Raw genomic sequence first — 23750 nt, forward strand, 5'->3', positions numbered from 1 at the left:
AGCTGCTTTTTCAGTTGTTTAGACTAGTGCAAGTGAGCTAGCTGCCTGTGCATCACTGAAGGATTCTAAGTTTTCTTAAAAGAATTTCCTGCCTAGATAAAGAAGTAAGAATGTGCCCAAGAGAAGCACATTGCTCAGAGGGGCTCTGTTGCTTAATAAAGATAAATAAAGAAGCTTTTAGCTGATATCAAGCGTGCTTATCAAAGCTTCTAGCATTTGCCCTCCTACAAAAAGGAAGTAGGGGTGTTTAATTATAGGGGTGTTTATTTAGATGCATAAAAAACACTCCCCCTCATGTTGTTATACATTAAAGAAGACCAAGTGATTAGAGACACCCACTCAAGCACTAAATCCTTGGAACAGTGGCTGCTCTTCAGCCTGCTAAGGAAACAGCCCAGCCTTGATTCTGCTCCCAGCATTCCCACCTGTACTTTCTCAATCCCTGCAGCAGTGAGGTGAACTGCTGCAGGGTGCTTGGGTCATGAGCCTCAGTGGAAGGGGCAGAAGATGAGGCTGGTGCTCAGATTGGGTTTCACTGCTGTCTCCTCACTGTCACACTTAGTTCAGAGCTGTTAGTTTTACAACTTCTAATACACTGAGCCTCATTCCTCACGTTTAGCTGTGACATTTAAATGCAGCAATTCCCTCCTGGCTCATCAGTGAGGCCAGTCACTCTTGTCAAAGCAGAGTGATCCTCCCCACCCCTGGACTAATTGAAGTTTTCTGCATCTCAACTCAAACCCTGGTTCCATCTTACCCACAGGAACAGTGCTAAAAATTCATCAATATTCTGACATCATTTAGTATAAGAGTAATTGATACAGAGAGCTGGTAGAATCAACTTTATTTACAGAATGTTACTGGGAAAGTGTCAAGTTAAAAAAGTATGAAAACAATCTTACAAGGACAAGCTGGTGATTGCATGTTTTACAGGGATTGTTTTGGGAACAACCACTAGAAGAATGGGTGACCTCCAACAGCTTCCAGGTTGGAGATTGCAGCTTGCTATTTCATACAACACTGTCTCTGCTGGACTGAAACAAACCCACCACAGCACACTGGCAGGGGTTATAAAATACAGACAAGTGATTTTTTTTTTCCTGCTGCTGGTTTTGCTTTCAGTGAGACCTAAGAAAGAGCAAGTCTGTGAGAGTTCTGGTTTTACTTTCACCTCTTAAAAGAGCACAATGGCCTAAGCTAGGTAGGACATGACAGCAGTACTAGACTCAACACAAGTGAGGGAGTGAAGTGAGGAACCATGCACAAGGATGGAAGAGAACATTTAACTGTTCAGGGAAGTGAAACAGGCTTAAAAGGAACATAGTATTTTAAAACCAAATATACACAGTAAGATCACAAAACTACCCCATCCTCCCCCTTTCAAGCCACAGAACAAGACTCCAAAGGCAAGTTTCACAGTAATGGCATCACCAGATGCACACTAGATTGAGGACAGTTCTCGGGACTCCCTTCCATGAACAGCACTGAAGGCAGTACAGAATATCCACAGCTATGACTGAGGAGTTGAAGGGTGAGGAGGATTCCAAGGCTCCATTTTGATGACCTTTAGTAACTGGCTTGAAAGATTAAAACAAGGAAAATACTGCAGCTAAATAAGGACCAGCACCAGCCCTCTTGAAAGAGCAACAACCAGTAGGTACCTACAGACTGAAGATCTGGCTTTATCATGACTGCACCAGGTCCCATCCTCAAGGCTTTTGAAGACTAAACAATTCTCTCATTTGGTGGCAAGAGTCACAGGGAATCAGACCTTTGTTACATAGACAGCAAGATGTGGGCTTTTACTTTGACACTTTAGCTACACTGAGTGCACAGTACGTGACAGAAAAGTGTGAGAGGGAGACCTAGAGAGATGAGCAGCAAGAAAAGGCAAAGCAACTTCATCCTGTTCACTCACACTTAAGATATGCAACTTTAATCTTAAAGAAAGTCCCACACGTACAATGGAGAAAGGTCCAAACCATAGGCACAACTAAAGCTCAACTGTTATCAGCTACTCTTATGTACAGCTGTATAGATTCAAAAAGGCTATTCTAGGCGTGTATGTACAAAAGATTGTTTATACACAAGTCTGTACAGAAGGGTCTATACATGTAGTTTTCTGCAGAAGGAATCCATAGCTGCTACCTCTACACTAGAGAATATCAGCACTTCATTCACATATCTTACAAAAAGAAACAAAAAAAAAATAGACACTTCCAGGATTAAACTGGCTTTGTCGTGCATCTAAATTTCTTCAGGCTTCACTATCAAGCCATAATGGATCCTTTAGTCTTGATGCAGACATGAGACCAGGACAGGTGCCATGTGCTTTAGTCTCTCAAAAGGAAATTCTGCACCGGAGTGCTAAAAATAAAAGCCCCAAAAACACAAACAGAGGTGAAGTCCTGACCATGGACATTCTCATCCAGTCTAAAGAATGGCAAGTGTTCCACCCAGTGGTCACTGTTCACTGCCGGAATTCCAGTTCATCCACACTGATGACTTTGGATGGCATGGATGGAAGAGGCTGCTGCAAGACATCTGAACCAAACCATTTTGCAAGGCCAATGGGAGAGCCACTCCTCTGGCTGGGGCGATGGTCGAGCTGTGTGTGCCCTTGAGATAATCCAGTCCGAGGCAGCACATTTTGAGGGGTTGTTTGTGCACCAGCAGGTGATCCCTGTGCTCCAGAGCCTGTGAAATGTAAAGTATTAGAGGTGCAGTGATACCCAGCACAGATTTGCCCTCGAGCTATCACCTGATAAGGCATGTGAGCTGAATGTGGCTTTTATTCATTCTATGAGCCCCAGGAAGTCCAGGTACCACGTGTTTATTTTCATTAGTACTCCCATAAATGGCCTGACACTGCCAGTTCCGGACACAGACGGGTTTGAAGGGAAGACCAGGATCAAATAGCATTTCCCTGGAGAACGTGGGTGGCCCGTGGCCCAAGAAGGCTGAAAGCCTGCACATATGCTGCAAGAGTCAGATCTGTCAGTAACACATGTTCTGAAACCAAACACTTCACTTGGACTTTGTTCTGGCATAACAGCTTGCATTGGCCCAAACCACTTGAGACCCACACAAAGTTAGTGATCACAAATAACTAAATTAAAGTAGCTTCATGAATATCTAAATTAAAGTAGCTTCCTGCTAGTCCAGTGCACTCAACACCCCAGAAAGGAGCCCTCTAGAACTCACACTCCTGCTGTCTGTTCTAGCCTACCTGATCGTTGTAGCTGCTGCTGCATCATGGCGAGCTGCAAAGGTGTCCCCGAGCGTGGATTTAGGATGTGATGGCTTGCTGTTGGTAGTGGATAAAAAGGCTGGCCAAGGATGGGAGCAGATATTCCCTGCAAGTGAGACAGGTCCACTCCAGGAGGAAGCATACCTGTGGAACATGAGCAAGAAAACTTCTTACCTGATGAGCATCAGGAACTTCATGCAAAACAAAACATATGTATTTAGATGGCTTGGAATTTATTGTCTGATTTTAAAGGTAAGTTCTGATATAAAGGCTATCAGTAGCATCAGTTTGTGCTGCCCCTAACAGTCTCAAAGAGAACATGCACGAACAGGAAAAAAAGTATGGATTACCTGCTTGCAGCAGAGGAAGATGTTGTGGATGGACCCCCTGTGCCATCATTCTCTGGACCAATCCTGGGTGCAGTTGATGAGCAGGTCGTACAAGTGGTACATGGGGAACAAGGGGTACTTGATGAACAGGACGAAGGAAAGGGCCTCCTGGTACTGGGGAGGCCATTGTAGGAGTCTTCCTACCAGCTGATTTGGGCCTGTAGTCTTGCTCTTTGGTGCAACGATTTGCTTGGGTAAGAGGTGTGGAACATGCAGAGCGTTGCAGTGCAGGTAGTTTGGTACCTAAGGTGGGCAAAGTTCCTTGATCTGCATTCTCCACAGAACTAGACAGTAGGTTATCTGTAGCTAGAATTGAATACAGCTATTACAGTCCACAGCTAGAGATTGCACCTAATGAAAATTAAGGCTTAATGATTGGATTTGATTGGTTCCAGAACTAGCTGAACTGTAGTCATATATATTTAATAGCAAGCATCTTTTTTCTGGATGCTTCTGGCCAAATTATTTCAAAAAGAGTAATGAGAAGGAATATGTTCCACAGGAATCTCTGTACAGCAAACTTTAATTAGTTTAGAATCAACAGTAACTCCACTTTTAATTCTTATTTTTCCTTCTTAGGAATTTTGAACCGGCAGCACAGCGGAGTCAGTGCCAAAGGTTGATAGGAGGTACAAGAGATCCTCCCTAGACAAGATTACAAGTTGGAGTTATGCCAGAAGTCTGGCCAAAGGTGGTTTTCAGTTTAGCTGTGTTTGACAGCAGCCTTCTACATCTGACATCTGCTTAGCAAGATTTGGAACTAGGGCACCTCCAGAAGCCACTTTCACAGAGCATCCAGATGAGTAAGACAAGGCCTGAAATACCCTGGCCTCAAGTACTGCAGTGGAGATATTTCAGTTGGACTGCTACCATGAACTGCAAGCTGCCTCTGCAGCTACCAGTGCTGAAGGACAATGCCACACCATTGGCCATGTCAGTCTGACTGGGTCAGGCAACTGGTGTTGAGCATTTCCTTTTAACAGCCTCTTACATCAGTTTGGGTGACAAAATGCTTCCCTGATCTGCTACACTCAAGAGTTTAACTGGTCTCAGCTTTGACTGTTCAGTTGTCTCAAGACAACAAAGTTTTCAATTACTGGTGTAGAGAGCTATGGAAGCATTATTGTCACTGTGCTTGTTCATCAAGAAAAGTTGCAAACAATTATGGTTCAGCCCTCTTAGTGTTGCTCAGAAATTGATAGGAAATAGAGATTAAGCCCCAGCACTACTGAAGAGTATTCCCTCCATAGCTCTGGCCCCTCCTCCCATAGGCTCCCTCCTCATCTCCACAGATCAGGAATGTCTAAAGGTAGCCTGGGTGTAATTATGTGCTGAGACAACCTGAGTCTATTCCAAATCCCTTTTGCCTGTGGTATTTTAAAGCCATTACAATACCTTCATTTGGTCTCTGATTTTCATCTTTAACATCACTGATTTTCATTTTCCCAGACACTGGATCCTCTTTGCTTTTCTCTTTGCTCTCGTACATCTTGCGAATCACCGAGGTAGGTGTGAAGGAAGGGGACAGCTGCAGAGAACACAGTGAGAAACTCACCCAGGGCTCATTATCCAGGCCACAATAGCTCAGCTGTGGGAGGACACCAATTCTAGCACATCCTTTCCATTTAAAGCCCTTTTGAATCAGCTGCTGTGTGCCCATAATTTTACTTCACCTCATTTCATAGCTTTATTCTATAGATTAAGCATTTCTCTTTAGCTTTTTTGCAAGTCCAATATCAAAATCTGCAGCTGTTCTCAGTTAAATGTACCTTAACAGGCCTGAAACAAAATAGCTGAGCTGTAGTGTAAGTTACAGCTGTTTCCTCTCTGCTATTGGTTCAGAAGAGCAACTCCATAGGAATTCCTACAGAGCTGCTTCATCTGCATTAGCTCAGGGCTGATGTTCTGCACAGAATTATTGCCTCACTTCGGTTTTCCCCCATTCAGAGTTCCATGGCACCTGTGGAAGTCACTCATTTGGAATCTAAACCTGTACTACTTGTTTCATTTGGCAGGTGATGGAGCTGCAAGTACTTGACTGATTAATTGGAAAATTTAGATGAAAACTGCATTCTACACAGTACTGAAGGTAGAGAGGCAACAGCCTGGCTTTGAGATTTCACTAATTTTCAAAGTGACCCTGAAGCTCCTAGGCATTACTTCAACCCACAGACACTTAGGTCAAACACTTCACACCCAAACACCAGTGTTGTCTAAAGCATCTCATGGCTTTCAGCACTTGTCTTAAAATTTAAGCATCAAAATATGATGGCTTGGTTTTTCATAATCACCTTCATTTGGTTTCAGAACATGAGGTCAAGGTAACATTAATGGTATTTCTTCAGTTTCAGGTAAGACAGTGGTCAGAAAAGGCTCTTTTCCAAGGTGAAGACATTCAGTTAAACATGAAGGAAAACTCATTCCATTATCACATTAACTCGATGGGCTCCCTTTCTCCCATCCATTACCACTGCTCTACTCTGGTAACTGCAGACACTTTGACAGTTCTCCTACAAGCACTGAACATCAGGTACTGACCATGCTTGTAATGGATGCTGCAGGGGCTGGAGAAGATGCATTCCCTCTGTGTCCTGGTGCAGGGGATTTGGTCATTCTCTGCTGCCTGTGAAGGGACAGGGAGTCAGAAGCTGCTCTGCTCTTGGCACAGAATCAAAGGCAGCACTGCCAAGAACCAATGCAATCCTGAGTGACTAGTGCTAATATCTACTGAAAGGCAACACTCACATTAAAAATCAGTTAACAGCATGCCCCTTATATTTTGCAGTCAGGTGTTCACCTGTTTCTGTAGCCATCTCTGCTTTTGTCCATTTGTGGTTTACCAAAGCCATGCTGGTAGAAATTTGCTGCATGTATGGCCAAGTCATGTGGGAGTGCCAGTCCTTCCAATGCAGCTTGCTGGATCTCCAGGGGACTCATCTGAGGTAGAGGTGGAGAAAAACCACACAAGTCAAAGCCTGTATTTGGCTGAGTTTTTTTAAGATATTGAAGATTGATTGCTATAGTTACTAACATCTTCACCAACATCTGCCCACCAACAGTCTTTTTTATTAACAGGTAACAGAAGTTTGAAAAAACTTTGTACTTCAGGTTCTCTAAAATGGGCCAAATGGCAATGAGGTTTGGAGACTGTACTAAATTAGACTTTGCATCCTCACACTGCAGAGTAAACTTAACAAAGCACAAACATCTGGGTGCAACAACTACGTATTTCCACAAGTTAGCTCTAGACCACAGCAGACAAAGACATGCAAATACATTAAACAAAAGGCATGTCATCTAACCTGTGCAGCAACTGGGCTCATGGGCTTCCTTACACCTGGAAAAGGATCACCAAGCAACTGCTGAGAACCTTGTCCAAAACCTAAAGAATATAAAACAGTTGGATTTAAAAGTACTAACAGTTCCTTTCAATACATAGAATATCCCAAAGTAAAATAATGCCACGTGAATTAAGGATTCCTTGTGAAGACTCTCAGCTCACCCCTTAAATCTACATAGAGCTCCACCTCTTCCTTGTCCAAGAGCTGGAGAGCTACAAAGGAGGCTCCTGGTAGTGTTTTATAGTACAAATGGCCAAGTACTCCTTGGAAGTTATTCTTACACAGTAGCTGAGCACATTATTCCTCACCAGAACTCACTGTGAGGTCTGGGTGATGAATTTAACATCAGAGACTAAGTGAAAAGGCACTTAGCACTCAAAAGGCAGACACTGCCCTAGTTGTCCACCAAGTGCCAAGAAGTTTTTATAATTCTGTAAAGCAGTCTTAAAAAAAATCCCCAGTAATGAAAGCCCCCTTTGCAAGCAGTCTCACCAATGGGGGAAGATATTCTGTGGCGCAGGTAATCGGCAGAAGCAGCTCGTGCAGGGAACACAGGAGGGATGGGGGGAGAGGGGGCTCTCTGTGCCAGCAGGGAGGCTGCAGGCTCCAAACCACCCATCAGCCCACTCAAGACATTCGATGAAGCAGGTCTGGTAATGGGTGGACCAAGAAGCTCCTAAGAATAATTAAAGAAAGAACATTAAAAATAGGACAAATTTACACAAATGAGCTCATTTTACTACACCACAGCCTGCCCTATTTATGGCAACTTGGAGACAAGGGGGACTTGTGCAACCAGATACACCAATCCTGCTTTGCCCAGAAGAAGGCACTCAGCAAGCTTTTCATTTTCAAGCTCTAATTACAGGAAGTAACATGACAAGACAAATTTTTAGGTAAACTGATCTAGTCCCTGGTTCTTTCTTTATACTATCTTGTCTGATAGTATAAAGAAAGGACACACTTAATGGATCAATGTGATCCATCATGGGCACTGTCAAGGATGACTGACACTGCCAGTATCTTGTCTGACTGTTGATCCCATAAGGCCTTAAATGCCTTATTTTCAAATAATTTTTGTTTTCCCATTCGGGATATGCTTTTAAGTACTTCCCTCCCCCCAGTAAGAATACCTGCAGAATATTCTTTGACAGAGGCTGGCCTGACATCTCTGGAGGTGACATTAAGTGGCTTTCAAGGCTCTGCTAAGAAAATGAAAACACTGTAAATTAGACATAGATACAACCCAAGCTCGTTAAGAGACTATTTACATTTGTTTCAGTGACAGATATAATTTCATCTGTTGTGCTCAACAGTAGTTTATGCAACAGCCAAATAAAATTTCAGCAAAGTTAAGGGCTGAGCTGGCTCACAGATTTCACCTAAGAAAAATGACTGTACTAGATTGGATACAGGTATTTCACTGTGCCTCGTTCAAGTTTGGATCAAATATATGAACTTATGTAATTGTGTCAACCAGAGATGGGCTATTGAGCCATTGGTTAACTGAAAATATGTTAAAACTAAAAAGTGTTTGTACATTAAAGAAATTATGCAAGATATTTTTCTGTGCATCAAAATTGCACATTAATGTAAAGAGACACCCAGGAGCAAAAGTATCAAGTCTGAGATCAATCCGCAAATTCTTCACCGGGCAAATTCACATTCTTCACTATCTTTTAGTGAAGTGGGATGGGTCTAAAAGTCCTTGGGCATAGTTTGGCAGGAAAACCACATGCTTTAGACCTACTTGGTTGTTAGAAGTATCTTCTGGTGCCAGAAATATTTACTGACAGCTTCTGGGTTAGGCATACTGCTTAGGCAGTTAGTGGCAGGATGAAATTTCATCCTACAATTCCCTGCAGTTTAAACCTTACTGTCATCTGTTGTTCAATATTAATCTTCCAGCTAACAAGTATTCACTTCAGTTCCATCTTAGTACAAGTGTGGTGGTGTTCACTGGGGTCTTAGGATGAGGGGAAGAGATGAGGATCTGACTCCATGTTTCACAAGGCTTGATTTATTATTTTATGATACATATTATATTCAAACTATACTAAACTAATAGAAGAAAGGATTTTATCAGAAGGCTGGCTAAGAATAGAATAGGAATGGAAATGATAACAAAGGCTTGTGTCTCAGACAGAGTCCAAGCCAGCTCCCTGTGATTGGCCATTAATTAGAAACAAGCACATGAGACCAATCCCAGATGCACCTGTTGCATCCCACAGCAGCAGATAACCATTGGTTACATTTTGGTTCTGAGGCCTCTCAGCTTCTCAGGAGAAAAAATCCTAAGGAAAGGATTTTCCATAAAATGTGTCTGTGACATCCAAGTGCTCTAAAAGTCAAGTGCAAAATAACAGATTGTTCACTGCCATACCTCTACTAAACAAAGGTCACTAAAACCATCTGGGCCTCAGGTAAGTGTTGGCTGTAACCCCCCAGGTCCCCAGAGGCACTGGCTGCACTTACATTGGCTTTGGGCTGGGAAGGCAGAGTCCCGCTTGCCTTCATGCTGCTGACCAGTTTGTTAAACGCTGTCATGTCCCCATCCTTCTTCATCTGCCTGGAGCCACTGACGTTCAGGGCTTCTTCCATTTGCTCAGCCATAAAGGGAGTGGCAATTTTCCCCTCCTGATCCACTTTCAGACCTTTTAGCCCAGCTTCGACCTCCTCCACTGAAAGTACAACCCCTGAATGTGCTGAGAAATACAAGAGAAATACTGGTAAACCACAGGTCTGTTCTCAAGTGAGCTAATAATGCTTGTGCAGGTGTTGAATAAAAGTTGTTTGAAAATTAGGAACAACCAAAAACTTAGTTTTTGATACTGATGCTAAGTGCCAAACCATGACTGATCTGGGTTTAGACTGACACTGTAATATAGACATGCACAACCACTGCTACATAAGACTCCTTAACAACCTGTTTAGGCTTCAGCTCTAAATTCTTGCTCTTTCATTTATCCTGAAAGAAATGTTGTTACTACATTTTACAACTTTGCCTGCATTTAACAGAGAATATTAATGTGACAATTGAGTTGGTTTCTTTTCTCAATTAGGAAAGTTTCATTTATCTTATACTCCAGGAGACCAGATGGTTTTACAGCCACAGTGCAAGCCATGCCAAATTTCTGAAGCTATCATAAGCAGAAAGAATACATACCTGGAAAATCTAGATACTTTAGAGACTCAGTTACACACTTCAGCTCAGTGTGTACAAAGTTTGAAGTAGATTTTTTTACTCAGAAATTAAAGCCTCTTATAGAAAGATTTCACTGGCATAACCAGCACAAGGTACAGTGCTCTTAGCAGTACTTTTTCTGTATATGCATATATCTACACATATCTAAACACCTACTGGTGCCTGACATCAAGGCTAAACATGCTTTATGGACCAGCTGACACACATCACAAGGCATGACACCTTAAAAGAAAAGAAAGAAGAGACAGAAGCATGCCATGGGTTGCAGATATCGGACCAAAGAAATAAGATTTACTAGAAATTTGGGCAAGGAGGTGGAGAAAAGAAACAATGATGCAGACATGCAGCACAGAACATGAGTAAACATGATGTTGGTGGAGAGGAATTGGTCTGAAAACTCCACAACATTTGAAGAGCTGTACAGCATTTTGTGGGAATGCAGAGCCCCACATCAGGTACTTCTGAGTAAATGGAAGCTTCCCCACTGATTTTTGTTCCTTCATCCTTGGTTTGTGAGGATCAAAGTTGAAAAAGTTTTTAGTAGGAAAGTCAGACTAAGCAGAACAGAAATAGAACTACAAGTCTTTTTAAAGTGAAATTAAGGAAGCTCTCCACATGTTAGCCAACACTCCCTACTCCCAGACTGGATGTTTAAGAACATTTGCAGTGCTTAGATGCTTTCCTTCCCAGCTGCTTCACACTAATCACTTTTTCTTCAGTCCAGTTTACATGGCAATACATGCTGCTTGCCAAAGAGAAACCAATTTGGAATTAGACCTCAAGATTTCACAGAACACATGCATTTTGTACACTCCATGCATGCTATGGGCCCAGACATGCAAATCCCTACACTGGAGGCACCCTTGAAAAAACAAACAAACAAACACATCCCATTCTCAAGGCACTGTACAACTTCTTAGATACTGACACTTAATGGATCAATGTGATCCATCACAGACACTGTCAAGGATGACTGACACTGCCAGTTTTTAGTAAAGCCAGAGTTTAAATGCCACAGTTTCAGAGCTGACATTACCAGTCACCAGTATGAAAAACTGCAAATGCCATACACAAAGCTGGGAACTCAGATCAAGACTTGCATCATCTTGTAATTGTTTCTGGCCACTAAAGCAGTCTGATAAAGTGATGTCATCCTGTGATTAGGATGAAAAGAGTCAGTGATGATATGACACAGCTGAGAGCTGCTGAATACTGAGTTTTCAGTGCTGTAAGTAAATCTGTAACACTGCCTACTCCTGGATTTGGGCAGCTGAGGTTTCCAGAATACCAAGCCTCTTGCTGGGGGACACTGCATCACAAGAACTTGACAATAGCTGAAGAGGCACTTACTGCTCTCTCTAAGCTTTTCCTTGTTGGCTGAAAGACTTGAGAGAAGAGGTTTTAAGTCCACTTTGGCTTTCTGTAGCATTTCTAGGATGTCCACTTTGTTTTCAGAGTGGTCTTCCAATGGAATGGGAGCAAAGTAGTTTCCAGAGTTCTGGCCAGGGGAGAGAATGGCTTGCTCTAGACCTGAAACAGTAAAACCAGGAGCACTGCGACATCAGTTTACCAACCCAATGGCTCAAGATGAACATACACTGGCAACCAACTTCAGCATGTCACTGCAAAGTTATGCCTCACACCCCTTGCCCAAGATCAGCTGGAAAGTCATCAGGAAGCACCGACAAGAACATTTATTAACAAAGAACTTACAGCTGCTTACTCTAAGAGCTTCCAAAAGAATGCCAAGTGCTTAAACTGTGGGAGAATCCACTGTCCTAAAGCCTTATCTGCCATCTTCTTATTGAATGAGTAAGAAAGAATGTGGAAGGAGGCTCCCTGACCCTGCCTTGTCCTGCAGCCTTACCTGCCAGCCTCTCCAGCTCCTCATGAGGGGTAGATCTCAAGCTGCTTGACCGACTTCCAGAACGACTGGGATTAGAAAACCACCTGCTGAACCTGCTGGCAGACACTGAGCCTTCCCCCAGCACATCCTCTATCATCTAAGGGAGGGAAAAAGGAAAAAAATCTTAACATAAGCAAGATCAGCAACATTTCTGAGAAGCTTTACTGTGCAAGCAAGATTCTTCTGCTACAGACAAGTAGATGCTGCTCCCAGAGTTTCAAAGCTTTGATGTGCTTTTCTCCTGCAGACAGTTAACATAACCCAGCATACATCCCTGACACCAAATATTTACTCACAGTAAAACTGTAACTGAAAAAGCACAGTCAGAGCTTTAACCAAAGGCCAACAACTACACCATGTTAAAGTGCAAGTGACAAAAGAACTCCAAGTATTTAAAGACCAGTGCATTATAAAAATATAACTCAAACTAAAGCTTCTCCTATACTTCAAGGCAGTACCCAGTTAAAGCCTGGCTCAGCAGGCACAGATGCAGTTTCAGGCACCATGTTTTCTTTTAGACAAAAGGAAGAGCAGCTTCTTCCTCTCAGAGAAATTGGTTTATTTCTGAAACAAGGAGCACTCAACACTATTTACAACAGAGAAAAAAAATAGTACTGCTCCATTTGGTTTTGATTGTTTGACTCTAACATATTGTACAAGAAATGTACAAACCTATGATAACACTTGCCACAGACACCTCACCAGTACAAAGAAACATTTATGACAAGTTAGAACATCTGCCCATCTGCTTCATCAGCAGTTTTTTTTCACTTGGGAAATCCCTGCTTTTAAAAGGAGTCACCACCTTGCACGTACGCTGAAAATCAGATTATCAAGCCTAAAGAAACCATTTACAAATTCCATAGGGAGAATGAACTCTCCTCCATGTATTTGTCAAATCACTGGCACCATGTAATGACTCAAGCAGCTTGTCCACACTTAAGATTAGGTCAGAAGTCCATTTGTTTTTAAACCTCAACATTTCTAAACCGTGTCAGGTCTGTTTGTTTGCAGTCAGAACCCAATTTTTGACTAAACTGGTAGGCTGTGTTTATCCAACACAGGAGTGATAGTTCTAAAAGATTAATTAACCTCTTAAAGGTTTAAGTAATAAAGATTCAAACCCTTTCAGACATACATCCTTCCAGGCACTAGTGTCTCCAGGCTCACTGCCTGCCAGGAAGTCTGCACAGGAGGATCTGCTTGCTGCATTTCCCAGACTTAGACAGAAAAGGCTGCCTTCAGCTAGGCTAAATTTGTACAGTGAATCTTCTCTGAACATACCTTTGATAATTCCAAAGAAGATCCATTCAGAATGTCAATTTTGAGCCTTCAAGTAATGACCAAAAGAAAGGAAAAATGGTCAGCTAGTCTGCCTCTGACACTTACTTTGGAGATGGAGCCAGTCCCAGGGATAACACCTTGGCAGAAACATCCTAACACTCCAAAGCTAAAGCTCTGCAAATTCATCTTAAACGTACACACTTCATAAAGGAACTTCCACAAAGCAAGAAGTTTTAGCTTTCACAGAATGCAGCTGCAGCAAAAATGCTTCTCATGAATACACCCAGTCTTAAACCCCAGAAAACTCACTGAAGCCAGGCCAGGAACACTTTTATCCAAGTTAAAGAACTCATTGAAGTCAAACTCTCCTGGAGCTGGTTCTTGTAAAACAGCTTCTCTAGGAACTTCTTGATCTGCTGGAGTTTCATTGGCAAGGACAGCTTGCACTTCATCCTCTTCTGCCACTCCACCATTGCATTCTATGCCTTAAAAAGAAAACCAAGTGACTGCTGAATCACTGAACTTGACTATTTCCTGTGGGAACAGTGCCTGGCAGCCAATGCACTTGCCCAGGGATTAGAAACACAGGCCCAAAAAAACCCAGCCTCCAACTGATACCTCATCAGTTCCACTCCACTGACTCCTGCTACAACTCCTAGCACACAGCTTCTAGTCTGGTAAGACTATCTAGCTCAGAAAAATAAGAATTGCCATTGAACTGGGCACAAACTGCATCCTGATCAGCCTGGGCTGTTATGCCACACCAAGCACATACAGCTGTTGCAGAAAGTCAACAGCTGCTCCTGTTTTTCCACCAAGAATCCTTTGGCAGCTCCTGCCTTCTTGACATGGGTTCTTAATAGTCAACATATGACAAATACTGCTTCTCCTCCTTCACCAGGAGCAAGGCACTTCTCACTTTAGAGACTTCTCAGCAAGCTTGCACAGGGCACTGCAAAAAAGTTGGGACATAGCTACAAACTCCTGTGCTTGGAACTGCACTACAATCCAGTTGTGTTGTCCACCTGCAGAATTTCTAGCATTAAAAAGTCATCTCTCTTGCCATACTGCAACTTTTTTTTTAATCATCCAATGACTGCACAAGTTTCCTAATTCAGTTTAAAGCTATGTTACTGGAAGATGTATATCCAGATCAGTGTTCCTAATGTTAGTATTACCATAAGGAAAAACACTATTTCAAGTACCTCAGAGCATTAGCTTAATTTAAACAGAGCCTTTAGCACCCAGCAGGATATAGAAATGAACAAGACCTTTAGAATAACCTATCAACTTCTGATATCATTCAGCATCCATACAAGGTTTTTTCCCAGCCTCTCAATCTCGCCTCTCTTCGGAAAAAAACAGTAATTTATCACCTAATTGATCTTCCAGATTACAAATACCATTATAGACTTTACACCTTGTGCTTCAGGATGACCAAAAGCTGTGCAAGCTTAAGATAAAGGTTTTCATTTACACCTGTCTGGATGTGTAACAGTCACTGCACACCCAGCAATGAGCCCCACTAGCAGGCAAGCAGAGCTCCTGGGAGCTTTGTCCTTACCTTCCTTCAGCGAGGCTGTGCGTCGCCTCGTACGTTTTCTGCCTTTGTGATCTTCCTCCAGAATTTTATCATCAAAGCCTGTCAGCTCAATGGTTTCAGACTGACTTGTAGGCCCAGCAGAGAACCACTCAGGTTCCTCTTCAGTGTAGGAATCATTCCTTCTTCGCTCCCCAAAGACACGTTTGCTGTCACCAAACTCCCTCTGAAGGCAGATATTAAAAACATTAGCCTTAATAAAATACTGCTTCCTAAGATTCTTCCCCAACTTCCACCTTTCACACCAGTGCTGGGTATTTTTAAATGTGTATGCAACCTCCCTCAATGCTCTGTAAGCTTTTAAATTTAAAGCTTCACAGCTAAATTTCTGCTTCGTTACACCAAAAGCTATTGATCTGCAAGTGCTTCCATAAACTCAGCTTTGCAGCCTGAGAGTTAGCAGTTCCTTTTTTTAAAAAAAAGCATTAAAAAAAGCCTGAAAGCATGGAAAGCACCCATTTACTGAGGTTATGCTTGCTGACAACTGCCAGGTCAAGAACTACAAATGAACTATTAGACTTTTGAACCTCTTGCTAGTAAAGTCAGCCACGGGCAGGGTTTGTCTGACAAACAGCATTACATACACCCCTGTAAGCTCTCTGAAGGAATGTAAGTTTTGAAACACCAAGTGCTCACCCTTAAAGGGCCTGCTTGCACAGAACACTTCGCTGCTGCCTGCAGCCCACCTGCCCCAGGTGCTTTCAGTGCCCAGGTGTCCAAAGCCCCGATTTAACAGCGAGGAAAAGAAGGAACCAACCCTGAAGCGTTTATCCTTGTAGTCCCTGTCACGATCGCGGTCTCTGGCGTCCCTGGAGTCCCCGCCCCGATGGTCCTTGTCGAAGTTCCGGGAGGAGATGATCCGGCCGCTGCCGATCCTGCGGCCGCCGATCACGCGGACGCCGTCGCTGTCCTTCTCCAGGGGGCTCCCTGCCCGACGAGAGCTGACAGACGCTGTCACATGGCAGCCACCCCCAAAGCTCCGCCTCTGGGGACTCAGCACTACATCCAAGTCATCTTCTTTCACTCGCTCTCTTGGATCTACGAGTCAAAGATCACACAAAAAGCATTAAATTTAATGTATTAAACACAAGTGAGTTGTGTGTACAGCACCCCTCTGTTCCATAGCCTTGCTGCTATCCCAAGGCTTTTAAAGGAAAATGATCATGATTTATTGTTGTGAAGCTGATCTAGCTGAGACCACAGGAAGTGCAAACAAAAAATTTACTGGGTATTGAGGAACTACTGTGGTCTCCTAGAAGTACTTGCTTTCCCACTAGAGAACTTCTAAGTGCTCAGCTTTGAGTCCCAGCACTTGCATTTTACATATGTATTCACTATTACATGGCAATAATAGGAGGATGTAACTGACTGTTGCACAGGTTTGTTCTTAGGTAATAGTCACCAGAAAACTCACTATAGTCTAGTCGGAACATCCGAGTCTTCTTTGACACTTATCCTGTGCAGCCAAACAGTTTTCAGAGACTTTGTTTGGTCTCCTTTGTGCTATCCCAACAGAAAGGTTTTGCCAACAGCCCAGGTTCAGTTTTGAGCAAGGTGCTCAAACACACTCACCTACTATTCTACGCATAAGAGAAGTCCGATCGGAATCCAAATCTTTTTTAAAGCTTTCCACTGGTGAAGTTCTCCCTGAAGTTGGATATAAAGATGCATGCCACTTCTCTGGATCCCAGACACCATCACTAGGAAAATAAAATTGCAGGATTGTTTGCTACCTTGTAGTCTAATAAATGCTTCATAATGCTGCTGTTGGAAACCTAGAATTCACTGGTGAGCAACCAGTACAAGTGAATTATCCTTCATCCCCAACTTTTAAATCTGCTGTACTATGGTTTATTACTTCACACACAGTATTTGGATCTCTTCTGTAACAGGAAACAAGTACAATAGCCAGTACCAGATTTTAGAACACTAGTTATTGTTGAAGCTTGCCTGGTACACTGCAAAACAGTTCAAGTAGATCATATGGTGCTGCTCTTCAGCATTTGAGTAATTTTACCTCAATCTCACGCTTCCACAATAAATTCATCTGAATAGTAATGAAACTGCTCCTTAATAAGCTTACAAACACCAGCCAAGAACACTCACCTCCATTTTTTAGTGAGGTACAGTGACAACATGGGAGAGTAATCCACTAAGCAAGGCAGCTTGTTACAGCCTGACCCAGTCTGTGCTACACACCCATCCATGTTCTTGGTACTTTTTCCTGCAAGTCTGTAAGACTTGTGTTGTGTGAAGTTATGAGATCCAGCAGAAAATAATCTCTGTTCAAAGAACAAAATCCTTGGCCAGAGCATTGAGCCCTTCCTAGCAGATTAGTACTTCTGAAAACTGGACTCCATAGCAGTCTGAACTTTGTGGCACATACACCTCCCATCAACACAAGAGCACTTCTTAGCTAAGTGGTTTTTTGCAATTTAAACTTTTACTTTGAAAGAAATGTATATAGCCTTTGTATAATCAAGAAAATACCTGTCATATTTTTCAGAAAGACAAGAAGGTCTTTTTTTAGAGTAGGGACGCTCTTTAATATCCAGCAGCTCCTCCTAGAAAAAAAATTTAAAAAAAAATCAAGACATGAGTTTTGATTCACACTCAGACAAGATTTAAGTGACTCAAATCATCTATTCCAGACTGACTGATCAATTGAGTGTTTTAATTTGACAGCCCAGGTTTCCCAGTATGTTGTTTCCTATCCTGTGAAATACAGCACTGAAAGTTTATATTTCAGTTGTTCTACCAGTGGCACTGACCAAACACTTATTCAAAGCACTAAGCCTTACTAGGCCAGGCTCAGTTTCTTGTGAACACTCCAAGGCTGCTCACACCATAAACATTTATGTATTCACTTCCCTGGACACTTCAGCTTAAAAACAACACAGGCATCATGGACACCAGAGCTGGTGAGCTCTTAAGAAGGAATCAAAATTGCTGTGGTTGATGCCATATAGAGTTCAGCAGGTAAAAAAAGCATCAGCACAATTTCAGTTACTGGTGTAGATCTGCAAATTCCAGTCAAGCTTGCCATTTCTGACCATCACCAACTCCCAGATATCATGATGTGTGTTATACAATTACCCATTCCACCCAACACTAAATAAATGCTGAATAATTTATTTTCCCACTTTCTACCAGCTTTGACCAGCCCTTAGCTTACCACTGCACACCCTGAGCAGTCAGTCACTCAACTGGCAACCAGTGCAGTCTCACTGCAGCTTGCCACATTCAGAAAGCATTATTAATGGTGTGATCATCAGTGCTCTAAATCAACATTAACTCTGCTGCAGTTAAGATGCACATTTCTAGTTGCACTTACTCATTCTCCCAAGATCCCCTTTCTTCAACCTGCCCCACTCCCAACTGTACTGAAATATTCAGAACTGTGCAGGGATCTGTGAGCAGCTGGAAGGATAAAGAAATCCTAGCAGCAGACAGCATACATCAGCCAAACTGAAAGAAATCTCTTTACCCTTTCCCCCCAAAAATACAATATCCTTCAGAACTCTTACATCACTTTCCCCACATGATTACAATCAGTTCATTAACTATGCGAGTTTGACACTTGCTCTAGGTGGCAATTTGGTAGCTGGATAAAACTTTACCATCCCCCCCACCCCAGGCATCACCCTGTATCAGAGCTCAGCAAGAAGAGTGCCATTAAAGGGAGCCTGGCCTCCCTGCCCACAGCTTCCCAAAATAAACCTCAATCTGTGAGGAACATCAGTGCTGTAACACTATCAGAGCCTGATGCAGACACTACAAGTATGAACAGCCCTGTCCATCACCAGACTGGGAATGGGTTGTTCTGCTGGCCACGAGAGGGAGTCCACAGGCTCTCATTCACATCCTATCACAACTCTTCACTCAAGTGAGGAAAATTTGAATTGTTTCTTGCCTTTCACTCATTAGCTGTGCACCCTTGGAGGAACAGCTTCCCAAGAAGCAGAAAAGACACAGCTTAAACTGTAGAGCACTCCTCCAACAGAGGAGATAAATGCTGGCACTTCCACCTGTGGGGTTTTATGTTTAATTCACATACATTCTAAGCAGGCTGGGGGAAGTGTGCTTAGCTGTTATCATACAGTTTTAAGCAGACAGCTTAGAACTACTCAGAGAATGAGCCAGATGATTTCATAGTGGTAGTAAATGAATATAAACCATTAAAAGAAATCACTCCTCTTTCTAAATCAGCAGCACATACCCCAAAACAGTGTTCCCTCAATCCCTAATTAGTAGGAAACTGGAACACATGAAAATGCCCTACAATGTTGATTACCTCACCACCTTAAAATATTTGAGCTGTAACATGTAGAGAAACCATATGATGTAAAGTATTTAAACACAGACTGATTTCTGGTATTTCTTGATTTAAAGTTTCTTGGAAACCAACTGATAAACAAGACTAGGCACCTTCTGGCACCAGTTCTGCAACTTTATCCTGGTCAGAAACCACAGGTACTGAATTAACAAAACTGAAGTTACAAAGGCATTACTTTCAGTCAACAGCCACCACCAGCATGGGCTGAACATTGCCCTGAAAAGCAGAGCAGAAATTGAAGCAGAATTCAGCTACTACACAAGAGGACTTAGGCAAGAGTGAAAGAGAATAGAGACCACTTTTTCAGCAGAGGAGCTTTAAAAACAGCTCCTCTCTTTCTCTTAGCAGTTAACTGACTAACTAGGTCTGAATAACAGGATACTTTGCATCCTCAAAAGTTAAGGGCACATCTTTTCTAAGAAGTTAGACAGATTTAGAAAGCTGTACTATTCCCAAGAAGTTTTGCCAATTCTGAAGTACGTGGTTTATTGTTGATGTCTACTTAAAATAAGCTAGAGCTCTACTATCTCAACAGAACATAGCCACAATGATAACTTCTTTTTCCTTTAAAAAACAACCTGCTAAAAAGCCAACAGCTCCAAATTCCTCAAGAAAGATAACACAGTCAGCAACAATATACTATCTCTCCTGTTCCACACTTCAGGCCATTTGCTGCAAAGTATCTTAACAGCTTTTCACAAAGCAATGACCACCTGTTCCCACAGCTTGCAGCCATGGGGAAATCAACCACCATTACAGACACTTCCCGAAGGCATTTTTCAGCAGTGGTACCAAAACCCCAAACAAAATTTGAATCTTAAACCCTACAGCATATCAAGCTCACTTAGTACTGAACAATCTTTTTTATTTGCAAGTTATCTGGCTCTTCTTCTTCCCCTCACACATATATTTAGGCATCACAGTTAAACAAAAGCACCTGTGTTAACGTTTGAACACTAAGCATTGATTAGTCACAACTGTTTAGGCTTTCAGCAATCAAATATGAGCAATTCTAAGGTTACAACAGGCACCCAGTAAACATATGAGAGGTCCTGATAAGATCTAGTGTGCTACACCTTCCTAGGAAATGGCATCTACTGCAAGAAAACATTTTCGATCAACTTTTCAAAAGAATACTGCTGAAAACAGAACTATGAGGCGCTGGTAGAAAAAAATACTTCAGTCTACAATAATCTCTCAGCACATGCTGTGGGGTGCTCAGATATTAAAATAAGGTGGTGGGAATCAAAAGTATATCGAGGACAAGATTGCACAACTGCATCGCATTTAACAAGCCGCTCATTTGACACCACTTTGTAAATCCTAATCCAGGCAAAGGCTTTTCAGCTTTCACCTCACTGTTTCCCTCTCACAAGAGCCTCCACCTCCCACTCTACTCCTGTGACCGAGACTTCCACGCACAACTCAGAGACGAAAGGAGAGTGATCTAACCTTTGTGTAACGATGTGGGTATTTAGTTGTAATTCTGTTCAGCTCCATGAAAGCATCGCCATTTTCAGTTTCTGTTGCTGCACCTCCTCTTTTATCCATGGTTACTTCAAAGCCTTTGACCGCGGAGCTAATTAAAACAAAACCAACCCGTCAGATTCCAAGACGTACCTTTCTAGAGGGTGCATTTTCTCTCCAGCCCGAGTCAGTTCAGCACTTGGGCACAGCAAAGTAGAGCCGCGCTCCCCAGCAGCGCCTGTTCCCTCCCAACCCTGCCCCTTCCCCCGGCCGGCCCTGCCCGCGCTCGGGCGCTCCGGCTCTCGCAGTATCGGTCTGCGGGCACGGCCGGGGCGCGCGGCCGCCGGGACCCGCACCCCACACAGCCCGCGGGGCCCTGAGGGGCCGGGCGCCGCTCGCCCCGCGCCGCAGGGGCAGCGCGGCCCAGGCGCCGTCCCGAGGCGCCGGAGCCGGGGAGGGGAACAGCGGCAGCGGGGCAGGTGACTCAGCGGATCCCCGCCCGGCCGCACTCACCGGCGGGTGTCCCGCGCCGCTCCGCTCCGCTCAAGGCCTCACCGCCGCCCGCGGCGTTTCCTGCTCCGGCCGCCGGCCCCACTTCTCCCCCGCCCGCCCCCACTGAGGGGCCGCACGCGCCCCGGGCCGGCGCTGCCGCCGCGCTGCCGCCGCCGCCGCCACCGCCCCCCCCCCAGCCCCGGCCACCCCGCGCAGCCCCGCGCGCCGCCGCCGCTCCCGCTCCGTCCGGCGCCGCCTCCGCTCAGCCGCCGTAGCCGGGGCCTCGCGCCGCCCGCTCCGCACCCATTTAACGCCCCGCGCGCAGGCGCGTCGGGCGCGCGCGCCGGGGGCTCCCCCGCCTGCCGCCTGCCCGGGAATGGGCGGCGGGAGGCGCTGACGGCGGCCGGGCTGCCCTCCCGCTCTGCGTCCCCGCCGCCGGCCGCCCCGCGGAAGCGGCGTCTCACCCTGCGAGCGGCGCGGTGGGTGAGGAGAGGCGCGGGGCTCGGCGAGGGCCTGCAGGCAGTCTGGGCGGGCAGCCCTGCGGGGGAGGCGGCCACCGGCGGGATGCGGTGCGCGCCATGTGCGGGGCGGCGGCGGGATCGGCGCGTCCCTGTCCCGGCACTGTCGCTGTGTCCTAGTCTCGCCTCAGGGGCAGCGCGGGGTCAGAGAAGGGCGGGAAGCGGCGGGGCGATCGCGACTGAGATGGCCTGGGAGCGCGCTCGGTGGGCGCTCCCCTCGCCCCGCGCGTTGGGGGGCTCGGGGGGGCTGCCCGGGAGCGGCCCGGCTCCCGCGGCTGAGGGGGGCGGTCCGGCCGAGCCCGCGCCGCTGCCCAGCCCGGCAGTGTGAGCGCAGGGTCCCGGTGTTCTCAGCCCGCACCGGGCTCCTGTCACGTTGGAGTCTGGTGTTCTGTGGGATAGCAGGACTAGGTTGGTGCAGTGAGCGGAGCAGCTTATGCGAGGGCAGCAGAAAAGTCTTTCAGTTTTTGCTAATAAGGAGCAGACATTGTTTTCAACATCATTTCAAGGAATTTACTGAGCGAGATCGCCTGCTCTGTTTGCCCGCAGCTCTGTCCCCGGCACTTGGATCCGTTCTGCCATAGGAACCCAGCGGGGGCATAGGGTTTCCAAACACCTTGGGCAGCGAGCTCTGTGTAAGAAAACGGATTTCGTGTAGCATCTGGTCAATAATGTGTTCTCTTCCCCGATCTATAATGAAGTTGAATACCCGAATTAAAGTCTGGTTACCTGCGGAATGAGAGAAATAAATTTCTCACTTTTTTTCGTGACTAAGTGCTGCATTATTAATGAGACAGCACTGCAACTATTGCCCAGTCTCTTGAAGCCAGCAAGTACTTTCCAAACAAATACACAGGGAGACTCCATAGCAACCAGTGGGCCACTAGCCTCGAGCTGAGTGGTTATTATGAGATGCTGTAGGCTTTGAGACGGCCTGAGCTACGTTGTGTTTCACTGTCACCTTTGTGCCCGTCGCTGTTGTGAGCTAAACCAGGCTTTTTGGCTACCAAGGCACATCTGCCACAGGTGCCTGTTATAGCAGAAATGTCCAGTGGCACAGAAGTGGCAGAACAGTTTTTTCTCAAGTGCAGCAACAGCTCCCTGCCGCGGCCCTTCAGCCAGCCCCTTTTCCTGCCCGTGCTCGGTAAATCCCGGTCACACCGGGGCTGTTCCCGGCGCCGGGACAGCGCTCGGCCCCGCCCCGCCGCACGGGGGCGCCCTGCTCAGGGGCCGGGCGGGGCGGGGAGAGCCCGCCCCTCATGGCGGGGCCGCCTAAGGCGCTACTGGTTCTTCCCTCCGCTTCTCTCCCGTTTGCCGTGATTTCCCCGCTGCTTTCCGCCCGTCTCGTGTGCCGGTGCCGCATCCGCCGGTGCCGGGATCCGTGGCGCCCCCAGCGGGGCAGGGGCGGCTGCCGCGGCCCTCACGGCGGGGCTGTGGAGCAGCGTCGTGTGGGTCTCCAGTGTTTGTCCATCAGCACGAAAAGCGCTCAGGGTACAGTTACCTGCTGAGGGCAATCTCGTGCAGTAAAACTCCAGAAAAATCTTGTAGGGTTTTGTTTTGGTTTTTTTTTTTAAGATGGTTTGTTTGCCTTTGGTGTTGGGTTTGTGGGTTGGGTTTTTTTTGGGGGGGGGCGTTGGGTTTTGTTTTTTTTTGGTTGGGTTTGGGTTTGTTTGTTTGTTTTTGGTTTTTTGGGTTTTTTTTTGTTATTTTTTAGGGTTTTTTTATTTTTTGTTTGGTTTTTTTGGAGGGCGGTTTTTTGCTATCACACCCTAACCAATGCTTATAGAAGAATCCACTTTGGGCCTCACACTTTAAAGGAGATGCCCGGCCAGAATATGACTCTGTGAAAGCACAATTCCAGGTGCTTTCACAGAGTCATATTCTTCCTGGGAAGTTACAGGGTTCCAGGCATAGGGATGTTCTCAGTGGAGCTAGGTGGAACTCATTGTTTTCTTCATTTCTGAG

General features: G+C 45.0%; 2 protein-coding genes across 6 annotated transcripts in view; one reads left to right on the top strand and one right to left on the bottom strand.

Moving 5' to 3' along the window:
• Nucleotides 1–829: 829 nt before the first annotated feature.
• Nucleotides 830–21373, bottom strand: EIF4ENIF1 (eukaryotic translation initiation factor 4E nuclear import factor 1). Of its 4 annotated transcripts, none has more exons than XM_036393309.2 (19): nt 21292–21373; nt 20764–20890; nt 17466–17539; nt 16548–16675; nt 15733–16013; nt 14940–15141; nt 13685–13860; nt 12053–12188; nt 11536–11715; nt 9456–9685; nt 8114–8182; nt 7473–7656; nt 6942–7021; nt 6437–6576; nt 6178–6262; nt 5035–5167; nt 3601–3945; nt 3230–3394; nt 830–2697 (listed from the first exon to the last, which is right to left on the bottom strand). In XM_036393309.2, exons 2-19 carry the CDS (start codon nt 20860–20862, stop codon nt 2471–2473), a joined length of 2934 nt encoding a protein of 977 aa, XP_036249202.1. In that variant the 5' UTR covers nt 20863–20890; nt 21292–21373; the 3' UTR covers nt 830–2470. The 4 variants fall into 4 exon arrangements, with proteins under 4 accessions (XP_036249202.1, XP_036249204.1, XP_036249203.1 ...); XM_036393311.2 differs by having other exon boundaries at nt 3601–3663; nt 8114–8185; XM_036393310.2 differs by having other exon boundaries at nt 3601–3882; nt 8114–8185.
• Nucleotides 21374–21685: 312 nt separating this feature from the next.
• Nucleotides 21686–23750, top strand: part of SFI1 (SFI1 centrin binding protein) — a 29493-nt gene continuing 27428 nt past the window's right edge. Inside the window, exon 1 of one of the 2 annotated variants that reach the window (XM_054516716.1) lies at nt 21686–21753. The gene's annotated coding sequence lies outside the window, so the exon portion shown is untranslated. The remainder of the gene's footprint in view (nt 21754–23750) is intronic. The other variant, XM_036392923.2, reaches the window with a different exon arrangement.

Source organism: Molothrus ater, chromosome 18, assembly GCF_012460135.2.
Source record: "Molothrus ater isolate BHLD 08-10-18 breed brown headed cowbird chromosome 18, BPBGC_Mater_1.1, whole genome shotgun sequence".
NCBI lineage: Eukaryota > Metazoa > Chordata > Aves > Passeriformes > Icteridae > Molothrus > Molothrus ater.

Excerpts from the sequence above, each read along its gene's own strand:
- EIF4ENIF1 (XM_036393308.2), bottom strand. The coding sequence starts at position 20,862 with ATGGATAAAAGAGGAGGTGCAGCAACAGAAACTGAAAATGGCGATGCT. Across the intron at positions 7,022-7,472 it reads CAGAATATCTTCCCCCATTG|GTTTTGGACAAGGTTCTCAG; the intron begins GTGAGACTGCTT and ends TATATTCTTTAG. Across the intron at positions 6,263-6,436 it reads AGAGATGGCTACAGAAACAG|GCAGCAGAGAATGACCAAAT; the intron begins GTGAACACCTGA and ends GTCCCTTCACAG.